At 39.5% G+C, this 12,412-nt stretch overlaps 1 protein-coding gene across 1 annotated transcript in view; it reads right to left on the minus strand.

Moving 5' to 3' along the window:
• Positions 1 to 3,447: 3,447 nt before the first annotated feature.
• Positions 3,448 to 12,412, minus strand: part of LOC140228025 (AP-1 complex subunit beta-1-like) — a 41,345-nt gene continuing 32,380 nt past the window's right edge. Inside the window, exons 15-18 of the mRNA XM_072308423.1 lie at positions 8,025 to 8,239; positions 7,164 to 7,250; positions 6,516 to 6,670; positions 3,448 to 5,676 (exon numbers count right to left, since the gene is read on the minus strand). Of these exons, the coding sequence (XP_072164524.1) occupies positions 5,602 to 5,676; positions 6,516 to 6,670; positions 7,164 to 7,250; positions 8,025 to 8,239 (532 nt within the window). The 3' untranslated portion in view covers positions 3,448 to 5,601. The remainder of the gene's footprint in view (positions 5,677 to 6,515; positions 6,671 to 7,163; positions 7,251 to 8,024; positions 8,240 to 12,412) is intronic.

The following is a 12,412-nucleotide window of genomic DNA, read 5'->3' on the forward strand; positions in this document are numbered from 1 at the left end:
TAATATCCGAGTCTGAGTGTGGTTATCGATTAAAGGAACCAAAACCCAAAGAGCAAGGTGGATTGAGTGAAGGCAGCAACATTATTGGAACACATCAGTCAAAGTTTGAAAAAAAAATCGGACAATCGATGCAAAAGTTATGAACTTTTAAAGTTTTGATGTAATGACTGGATTAAAAGGAGACTACTTCAGTGAATGATATCATGTGTGGACAACAATATAAAGAAAATATAAATAAAATTCAACATACTTTCACTTTTCTAGCTTTATGAAAGAGCACTTGACTAACGTCTTTCAGAAAGCATGGGAAATGATAATACCTTTAACATATGTCAGTAGCAATATAAGTTGATGGAATATGTAATTTTCATGGAAAATTGATTTTTGTGGAATTCTTCTTTTATTTTCTTTATATTGTGGTCTACAGAAGATGCCATAACCTCTAGTAGTCTCCTCATCCACAGGTTCCAACACAAAAACTTAACAAATTCATAACTTTTGGATGGATTGTCGGATTTTCTTCAAACTTTCACTGATGTGTTCTAAATACTAATGATGCTGCTTTCACTCAATCCACATTGCTCTTTGGGTTCCGGTTTCCTTTTAAGATTAACGACTTGTCTGAAGAGTAAAAGGCGTGCGTATAACAGTGTACGTGTCATGCAAACGGAGTAAATAGGAAATGACAAAATGAAGCGCCCAGTTTGAAAGGGATAGTAATTTAAATAAGTTGGTGTTTAATTCTCCTTCGTAAACGCATTTCAAAGGTAAATTAAACAAATGTAGATTAGAATTATCAGACAATTAGAAAATGTCAGTACAGTTTTCTTTTAACAGGGCCGGGGTGAGGGGGGGGGGGAAGAATCCGCCCCCCCCCCCCCCGATGTTTCACGCTATAATTCTATGACGCGAGAAGGCCTCGTCGCGAGGTTTCTTGACTTTCCTTGTTCAAGTCTCGCGCAACTTTTGAGATCAAATTTGGAACGTTCGCTCATACTTTTTCGAAGCCACGCCCATTTTTGTAACGGCATGTCGCCCCAAAATGGGCAAAATTTTGTGATTTTGTGTACATTTCCTATGGAAAACAGTGCTCTGTCATGGAAGTCATAAAAACCTGGTTATTTTTACAATTAATCACTTTCACTGATCAATTTCATGCTAATTATGGTAGAAAAGTGGCAAGTGACAATTTCCAATAAAACACCCGAAAAAAGTTGAAAAACAAAGAAATACACAAGAAATTCTGAAAACAATAAAATACATAAGAATTGAAATGACTTTTGGAAGTTTTTGTGATGTACAATTGTGGAATAATTATGCTAACACAGATTTACAGCCCAAAAAGTAGACTAAATACGATCTCGAGCTAAATTTGCATAAGTAATTCAAATTAGAAATTGTTTCCAAAAATCTTATGACACAATCTTGTAGATTATGACATGGATGTCACGCATGCCAAATTTCGTCGCAATCGCACTACTGATGGCCGAGATCTCGGGGGGGGGGGGGGGGGAGGGGGGCGGAATCCGACCCCCTCCGTTTTAGCCAAAAAATCCCGGCCTGGTTAGGGTTAAGGAGTCTGATGCATGCTGATGTAGCTTCCATTTCCAGTTTATTCCGTTTATTCCGTTTCCAGTTTATCCGAGCACTGTCTCGTTAATCACACAGGCCAGTAATAATTCAAGTGAAGGACTATAGGTGATTATAAGCACCTCCCGTCTTACCACAATAATATTACGAGGTAATTAGCAGATTTTTATCTGCGCTCGAAGGGCAGTAGGTAGCGAGAAAATCCCCCCGCTGCCACGTATACGCACGATCATTACGTTGCAGTATAATGGTTTCCGAGTGTGAGAGGCAGGCATTTTACAAAAATGAAGATATGCACATCGTTGCAAGAAGAATTTAATTGTTTCGTGAAATTACGTGTCTGGTGTTTTTACGCCTTGCATCAGATTATTGAAGTTCACAGGGATTACAACACGAATATGTTAGCAGATTGCGCGGACCATCAGTTTATGATGACTTTGAAGTACAATGCTATAAAGGAAATATCAAAAGAATTCCCCTTATTTTCATTTTCCTGACATGACGAACATGCATATGAAAACGCACCTCCTCTAGAGGGCAGGGGGATTGATACTTTTATACCTTTACCTTTTAATCCAAATTCGGATATCATTGCATCCACCATGCGTAAGATTCATGCACAAGGATGATATCCCTTTACATAATTATTGGCTTTTGTGTACCTGTTTTATGACCACTTCTTTTTTTTTTTCTTTTTTTTTTCTTTCACCTTTACATGGTCACTTGCTCGGGTCATTACATAGAAATACCAACAGACACACAACAGACTTTAACACACACACATAATGCATGCACATGCAAATATTATGAATAAATACAAAATAAAAATATCTCTAGGTGATAAGCATACATACACACACACAGCACACAAGAACACATCTAATACACTTAACACATTGTTAAACAACGTGTGTCCATCTGCATTCAAATTGACACTTATGAACCTATGCATCCACACATCCAAGTTAAAGCATATGCCCTGTATGAGTTGCTGTTAAGATAATATGACATAATTCCAAATGTTCATTCTTTCCTACCATCTTTCATCACCTGAAATGTTCATTGCCTTTGTAGGGTATGAGCCGCATGATATCGATGAGACATGTTCATGTACAAACCCATTCCTTAGCCCGTTCAATACGAGAACCCGGTGGCCTGTGTATTTAGTCTATGGGAATTTCAAATTCAGTATAGAATGGGTTAAGTGGGTACATGTATCTCGCTGCCTTGGAGACTGATAGGTTGCAACTGGGTGGAGACTCTTTATTAGCTAAAGTCTCACTAGTCGTGAGGTTGTAGCAGAGACGTCCCCGCGACATCTCCTGGAGACTCACCTGGTCTTCGGGGAGTAGCGATAAAATAAAACATGTTGATTTTTTTTCAGAGACCCTTGATTGATTAAGTCGCAAAGACAAATTTTGTCTCTGAGTTCTCTGATACGTCTCCACGACTGAAATATCTTGTAGACGTCGCAGCGACATCCCTACAACTTCCAGACAAATAAATTGTCATCTTGTTTCCAGATGTCTCAGATCTCTCCCTGGAGTCGCCTCCTTGGCGAGAGGGCAAGCCATTTCTTGGTCTTTTTAGAGTTACACGAGTCGTGGCAGCTGCATTGAAATCTCCCCCAGTGAGATGGAGCCTTATAAAGATTCTGAAATCCCAAAGACTTTAATAAAAATGTAGCACTCAATATGCTCGGTTAATGTAGATATGTTTTGTAAAGGGTAAAGTCTCCTGTGTAATCTTTTGCTCACACTCATTTACCATACACAGACCTGCACACTACATATCATGTAATATCACAACTGACTACATTCCCGGGAAGTATTAAACAATCGCAAACCAATAAAGACCTGCTTGGGAATTCACATTTATTCAATATATTACGCATCACAAATTCATGCGTTATTGACAATATCCACACAAATTTATGTTTTCAGATTCACAATCCTTCCAAAGAAAAATTCACAATATATATTTCTTTTCCTGATACGGACACATTTTTTGTGACACTTTAATCCCACTGTAGGCTAATGGTGCTGGACTTCGTACATATAAGTAAAACACATACTTTGGTAATCGGAGGTTTTCGCTGCTAAATGAAGGCATATCAATTCACTAACCCAATCAAAATAGTCCCCTCCCCTGATGACGATGGAAATCAAGAAATATATTCATAGCCACGATACACATATAACATAATATTTTTCACTAAATTCTAATAATGTGTGAAATACTACAGGAATAACCTAAAACTCTAGAATATAATATTCTAAGAATTCATAAAGGGATGCAGAGGAAATAAATCTCTATAGTGCTCACACATGGACAAGGACCTCGGTTGGGTCCGGTATAGGCACCAGTCAAGAAACAGTGCTTTCCATTCAGCACATGCTTGTGTGCTACAATGACTTCATTATGATTTGTATGAGTCAAGTGCTGATGTAGCTCAAAGAAGTGTGGGAAATCGCTGGATGAAGCGGGGAACAATTCACCTGGCTCATGGACAAGCCTTGAAACAAGACAGCACTGACACAAAAAAAACATGCAATCAAGCATTGTGCTGGAAAATTCCCTTTCCAGCAGTGGTGTAATTTGCATACTTCTCTAAATTTGGCAGGTAAATGCCACATAATTGTTAGGTGTACTGTACCTTTCATAGACTGATAGGGATTTTCCCACCTTTTTTTTTCTCCCCCTCATTTCTTTTGCTGTTCTGTCTTTTATTTGAGTGTATGCGTATGTGTGTGTGTATGTGTGTGTGTGTGGGGGGGGGGGGGGGTTGGGGCAATTGATTAGCACAGTCAAAATAAGTTTGCCTGCTTTAAGTGGTCCAACTGGCGTAAGGTTGTACCAGGCCATATATCACTGGATTACGCAACACACAATTTGTGGAAACGTGTATGACCCTGACCACAGAGATCAGCTTCATTAGACCTACCACAAATTCAGCCCTGTGGTCTATTACCACTTGTGGCTGTTCACATGGACTTGATGCACTAAGCTTCATTATGAAGGGACATCAATTTAATTAAGGTATGACAATCAACTTTTATAAAAAGATATCATTTAATGTTTGTACACTAGGAAGAAATTTCACCTGTTTTAAAGTCATGCATGCTCTCAGAGAATTACAGTTATACAGAGGTCTTTATGGAGTGCAGCAACACTTAATTATTCACCAATCTGAACATACTGAGAAAGTGTAACATGATATGGCTGTGGATTGAGAATTGGCGGCAGTGTTGATAAGTCTTCCATGGAGTCAAATTTCATGCATTGTAAACATCTATAAAAGAAAAAAAAAAAAGGAGGGGTAGGCGAGCCTTGTGTGAAGCTCACCACAACAACAACAACAACAACAACAACATTGTTTGACATTGTTGTCCTGACCCGAGTATTTTCACCGCAGCGCAGTGCTGGTACCTACGTATTGTAGGTCACACCGCCAGCAGAATGGGACCCACGGATCACAACACACTGCAGAGCAGATCTTTCTGCAGGCACACGCACTGCTTCGGAACGGATTCAGGTTTCTCCTCAACAGTTGGGTGATATAAGTCCTTAGCTGCCAAACACACGCTGAATTATCCAGACAAACAACACTTTAAAAAACAGGATCTTGGGGGGTCACTGCTTTGAGGAAGAGTTTGTGGTCTAAGTAGGCCTGACAATAAGTATATGAAAAACAAAATCTCTTTTACAAGATTCATACTAACATTACTTGTAGAAGGAGGCGAGGGTATAGGGGAATATCAATTACATGTACATATGTAAACCATATGATCCAGCAAAGATGAATAGCTACAAAGTCTAGCAAATGATAAAACATGGTGTGTTTTTTTCAACACCTGTACGTTGCCACCTTGGGGTACACCCACTGATGTCTTACGTGACGAGGGACCCAATGTGGAAAATATTTTGTCTTCATGATTCAGCCCCCCTCCCCCATAAAAAATGAAAGAAACAACACAACAGAGTAACCAATCACCACATCACATAAAGTCGCTAATTGCCCAGGATCCTTGTGTACGCTTCCTGGACGTCCGGCACCACGTCCAACGCTCTGGTCTTGATGGCAAGCTGGACAGATGGAACAGGAGAGCAAGAGCGAGAGAGAAAGAGAGAGAGAGAGAGAGAGGGGAAAGGTTTGTGCATGTGAGAACATGGATTATACTCAATGTGTACAATATCTGCAGCAAAATGTGACAGTCAATACCCATGGAAACAGTAATCAAATCCTACCAAACTGCAATGGCAACTTTTTATCTTAGTTGAACCTCCTAGACCACACCCTCCCTCCCCCTTTTCCCCCATAGTGATTACATGAGGGCTACAAAGACTGGTTCTGTCTCAATTTTCTTTTTGTTAAACAAAAAACAAAACAAAACAAAAAATAGGGAATTGTTCAAACTTTAAAGCTCACAGCAATAAATCATGGTTGCTCGCCATAGCAACCATCAACCTCACCCGACATGCATGAACATCACGTCTCCCACATTGCGCTTGAGGATCATACTGCAGGAAGGCTTTTGAGCTCTTTTGCTCAGAAAACTGAGAGATATCCTTACCGCTGGGGCAGGATTTCATACAGTACACTCCCGTTATAACAAACACAGTTATAATGAAATCCCGGATACAGGGAAGTAAAAAATTCAGGCCTCAACACTATCTGCTTTATGGGTTTTTTTTTTTTCTTTATTATTGTTTATGTATTTGCTTATAACAAAATTTTGATATAATGAAAGAAAACTGCTGGTCCTGAGGACTTCTGTTTTTTTAACCCGTTGAGGACAAGTCCCGAATATGCAAGGGCAGGTGTCTATGGAAAATGTGTGTTGTAGCAAAATCAGTCTGTCCTCAACAGGTTAACATGAGTTCAATTTTGTAGTGGACACAGCGGGACATAGTAGAAGGCTAACCTGCACAAGGGGATTGCCCGGCACCATCTTGAGTTCGGCCAGGACCCAGATGCCGTTGGTCAGCTTGATGGACTGGTACAGCATGTCCTGGCCGTCCACTGTCCGCTTGGCCACCGTGAAGATGTTGTTCTGCTGGAGTTTGGCCTGGGCGCCGTCTGCAGCACATACACAACCATCAAACAGGGGGAGTGCCCGTTAGCTTTACAAATGATATCGTGCCCTGCCTGCCTACTGATTAATAATACTTATACTGATAAAAAAAATAACCAATATTTAGATAGCACCTTTCCACATAGGTTCAATGCGCTCAAACAATTACAACAAAATACAAGACATTAGCAGTATATTTTTACTGAACTCAACAAAAGAGAGGAAACCAAACAAAACCTATGCCTTGATGACAATTATCTATTGAGATGGTCTTTGACCCTGTTTTGACACACAGATAGTCAGAAATAATGATGTTCAAAGATTGGAAAACATGTAACAAAGCTTTGATTTTTTTTTTCTGTAACTGCAGAATCACATGAATTGAGATATCACGATTTGCCTGTGAGTTATTCTCGGGAAAAAGGTGTGCCTCAGTAAAATAAAAGTAATTGCCATGCAATTGCCATATCTATTTTATACCACAATGTAACCACTCACCTGAGTTCATGTTGACGTTGGAAATCTGGTGCTGCACTTCATTGCTGGGAGGGATGTCTTTCCACGTTGCCAGGAACACTTTCCTCTCTGAATGGTAGACAAAGTAAAAAAACAAAAAAACAACACATTTACAGTCTTCCAGACGAACAGAAAGATATCGGGTGAAGAAGGAAAGTGACGATAACAGGTATACACAGTTTGATTGGGCATGATTGAGAAATACTTTCGCACTGATGCCAATAAAGTTACAATGTTTGTTTCTCTGAAAGAAGAATATAAATCAAGGCTAAATCATTTGGTATTACTGTTTGTTTAACCTTTCATGAACAAAAATAATGATGTCAATAAAACCTAACATCAAACTTTCTTTTGCCGGAACCTAAGCTTTCTGAAGTACAAATCATTGAGCTGTACTCTTCCAAGAGTATGTTCATATATTCAGTGCTACAGAAAGTTTGTACAATATATATTACATTGACTTTTGTGTAATTGTTTTTGAAAGAATTTGTGATGTTGGAAATGAAAATTTGTCTTGAGAACAGAACAGAGAGATTGGTGGTGATAGGAGTGATGGTAATTGTGTGGTGGTAGTGGAGGTGGTAGTGGTAGTGGTGGTGGTGGGGTGATTCTGGTGTGGTAAATGTGGTGGTGGAAGTTGTGGCAGTGGTAATGGTGACAGTGAAGATGGAGGGCTAGAGGTAGCAGTGGCAGCAGTCATAGTGATGGGATGGATGAAGTTGTGGTAATATTGGTGGTGCTAGTAATGGTAGCGGTGGTGGTAGCGGTTTTAGTCTTGGTGGTGAGTGGTGGTTGTGTTGGTGGTTTTGTTGGTGGGGGGGGGGGAGGGGCAGGTTGGCTTACCCATCTGACCATCTTCCACAAAGAGGATGTTGATGGGGACGATGCAGCTGAAGTAGAAGACATCAATGTTGTTCTTGACGGCCACCTGCAGGTTCATCAGGGGGCTCATCTTCTGCACTGCACCCATGGAGTTGAGCGGTAGGGTGGTGTCGATGGACTGGTTTGGATTCAGCGGGCTGGGAATCGTGAGGGCGGTGTTCGGTGTCAGCCCAAAACTGGAAAGGCAGAAAAATATGGAGAATAGAGAAAATCGTTACGAAGGGAGAAATAACAACCATTCACAAAATTATTCATTATCTATTCCAGAAAAATGGATGATGTGTTACTGTGCTTTGCTCGACAATAGGTACGCACGCTGGAATGCTTTCTTTGCCGAATAGCACACATCTGGAAACTCGTTGTCCATGACTAAAGATTTATCCCCCCTAATCCGTATTGCGTCACTATGGCCTTTCTGTTGATCTGGGGCACAGTGCTACACCAGAGTGAACTTATTAACTTCGAAGTTTAGGTGGATTTAAAATACTGAATGCTGATGAAAAAAGCTCAGCAAGTTAAGGAATTGGCACAAACTCGGTTACAAGGAAATAACCAAAAATGTGTTTGCAGATTTAGTGTGTGCAGAAATACTACAAGAAGACATCAGTGGAGTCTGAGGCAAAGAGGACAATACATTCTGTGTTTAAAAATGTTTAAAATAGTGGTTAAATCGATAAGCTCTCGTTGCTGGATTAGAAGACTACAACAATTTCCGATGTCACAGTAGTACAAGAATATACACATACAAAAATCATATTTAAAGGAGGATTTCACATAATGTATGTTCACTTTTCTAGTATAATGGAGGAGCACTTTACTAATCTCGACAGGGAGAATATACACCTGTTATCTTTTCATATGGTTAATATAATTCCATTTCTGTGACATCATGGATTGTTGTAGCTTTCATATCCAGCAATAATATCATATGGATTTTAAAAACCAAAAATCATTAACTTTCGAAAAGACTTTCCACTTCAAAATTCACTGATGCATTCTAATACTTCTGCTTCCACTGAATTCAAATAAATGTTTAGGGATTGATCCCGCCTTTAACCCTAACTAGGCCGGGGGGGGGGGGGGCCTCCGAGGCCCCCCCCTCGACGTTCCGCGCGATGTATCGCTAACGCGAAAAGCTATCGCCGCGACGTTTCATGACTTTTTTCTTTTGAGTCTCCCGCATCTTTTGACCCCAAATTTGCGATGCCCGGGCGCGCGGTTCCGAAGTTGTGCAGAAATATGTATGTGCATGTCAGACCAAAAATTGCTCAAAAACGTGAATTCGTGTACAATTTCAATGCAAACTGTGCTTACAGCAAATTTCATAAAAGCATGATTATTTTGGGGTTTTATTGATTTAACTCAATTATTGATGTATTATCTTGTTCGGAACAATATCGTGGACAAGTTTCATCGAAAAAACAATGAAAAACATAAAGTCGAAAAAACAAAGAAATACATAAGAAATTCAAAAAACAATAAAATACTTAAGAAATTTTTCCTGATGGCACAATTTTTTCTCTTATATTTGCTCAGGACATTAAAGGGGAGGTCCTGTTCTGGTTGATGATGGCACGTCGGGATGAAATTTTTTGGCAAGATAATGAGAAACTACTTATGAAATATGAAAGAGCATTGAAATTTATGGGGAATTCAAAGTTTGTTTGACAAAAATTGGTCTAGAAATGGCTGAGAAATGCAAAAATACGTCGTCCGATTAAAAGTGTGGGTCCCACACTTTCCCTGTGATACGACCTTACCTCCCTCTACCGTTTGAATTTGACTACATTGGGCTTGGGCTTTTTCAACCGTTATCTTCCGCACACGAGAGCGATGTGTACCGCACGGCTTGGTCTGGGAGGTTGACCTTTTCACCTCCGTGAATTTGGGAGAGAGACGGCGCGGCGTGGGAATATTGCGTAATCATGGGGGTTCATGGCACATTTTGCAGAACTGTATGCACGTCGCGTGTGTGTGGAGTTCTGTGATCGCACTGCGCTATACATGTATATCAGCCGTCGCGTCGTTCCGTTTGTTTACTTGAGGGCACATAGTCTCCTTTCCTCGGTGTGATGCTGCGCATAGAGCTCTACGGATTCCGACGCGACTCGAGAGCAACTAAAACAATTAGGTTTTGCAAGACGAGGTATACATACGTCTCCGACCCAGAAATCTCGCAAAAGAATATAGAACCTTTCGAAATGAGGCGTAAGGGACAACGAAGGGATCGCGATTATTGAAACTGGACAAGATGCATGCCTTCATCCCGTAGAAATGAACCGACGCGACACCTGGATCTACCGACCCCAGCTCGCGATGTCCTGAGTGAAAAAGTGAGTATACAGGCATTGAGTGTAGAAGTTAGTCAGTCCGACCCATCTTTATCCGTATAAGTGCATGATGTGAGAGCTTGAAGTTTATCTCGTGAAGAATATCCTGTGCCTGCTAGAAAAGATGTATGTAGGATGACCCACAAAAGATTTGATTAGTTTATTTTTTCACCTTGATTTTCAAGGTTTTTTGCGTGTAATAAGTTCAGAAAAATAGATTTCTAAATAATGAATTTCGCAAGGAGTAATCGGCCAAACGAGAATGAAGTAGGGTCCCTTATGCCGAGGGTTCGTTGATCTGAAAATGAAATAAATTTCCTTATTCTGAAGCGTCCATAGTATTCTCAAGATTATGTGTATCGATCCGAAAACGAAATAAAGCTCGTTATTCCAAAAAGGAGATTCGTTAGTCAAAAATGAAGGAATGTTCGTTATTAATTCTAAAAGTGAATAATATGTGCCCAAAGAGAATGGGAAGGGGTGATTATAATTTCTGTCGAGTATAGTTTACATGAGATTTGGAAGGGGATGATCTACACTGTACTACTAGGTAGTATCAGAAACAGGGGAACACAATGGCGCGGCAGCATTACACCCTCGTCGTGTCATTTTCTTTTCCCTACCTTTGAGTAGCCCCTATTTATAATAACCGTTTCTACATCATATTACATAGCTCAGCCTTATGATGTAATTAATCTGTCATATCATAATCATAAAAATGAAGTATACAATACCTGCAACATAACGACTAACATGGCCGTTTGGCGGAGGTTCAGTGGTCCGATGCATCATGATTATGTGCGTGTGTTTGCGTATCATTTTCATTCAATTTTCTCTGCGTAGTATCCTATATACTTTTTTTATATGTACAGTGTATTTTGATTTGTCTGCTTTTGTTTCCAAAGCTCTTCTATTACTGTTTGTTATTATTAAATTGACTGAGACGCTATATGCCGTAGAAGACTGTAGGTTGTTCATTCACTGTGTCAGTTTTGTCCATCTATGTAGATCGTATACATATTGTACATAGATCCATCATGATGAATTGCTGTTTGCTTTGATGTGCCCTTTTCTTTGAAGTGTGCTGAATAATTATGAAAGTTATTATAGATGGAAATATGATTTTTTTTTAATTTGACAAGCTATAAGATGATTTGCAGGTTGCATAATTCCATTTCCATTTCATAATTTGTTATCACAGTCAGTGGGAGCAGCTTGATGTCAGGTTCTAAAACTTTTTAGGATGTTATGATTATGTTCCCCGGATGAATCCCTTCTGAGAAGAAAAAAAAAATCTTCAGATGTATTTTTTTTTTCTCAAAAGGGATTCATCCTGGGAACAATGTGTGTATAATTTTTCATAGATTGTCGGTTATGAATGCAACCAATGTCTTTTCCTTTTACACTTTCATCATAACAAGAAGTAGGATATGGATACTCTACATCTCAAATGGCACTTTAGTGGTTTCTCGGGACCTCTGAAAATGAAATCAGACCACCAAACTTCTAAACAGTTTATATAATTATTTTGACGGTTCCATCGGAGAACTGTGTCGAAAAAAAAAAAATGCTTCCTTTCATTGGTAGGCCACGATACATTTCTTTTTTTCGGGCCATCAAAATTCGAATTGAACGTTTTTGTAAGCGATACGAACAGGACACCAAAAATAAATAAATAAATAAATAAAACTCAAGTTTGTCTCGGAATTAAGCTGTGAAAACTCAATTGATTCCATTAACAGGGAACGCGGGATATTGCGATGAATCATGGTAGTCAATGAGATACGTTGTATTATACCCGACGTTACTCTTTCAATATACGTTCACGCGTGAAAAAAAAAAAATGAATCTTTATTCCACTGTATCAATTTTTTTATAGATCTCAGGAGCAAATCGAGAAAAGACAGGAATGCGCATTGGAAGCCAGTCACCAAAGGTAATGTTATTCTAGTAAATATATAAACAAACATGACCTGTTCTTTTTCGCATTGTGTGTGTGTGTGTGTGCATGTGTATTTG

The sequence above is a fragment of the Diadema setosum genome, chromosome 4, assembly GCF_964275005.1.
Source record: "Diadema setosum chromosome 4, eeDiaSeto1, whole genome shotgun sequence".
Lineage (NCBI taxonomy): Eukaryota > Metazoa > Echinodermata > Echinoidea > Diadematoida > Diadematidae > Diadema > Diadema setosum.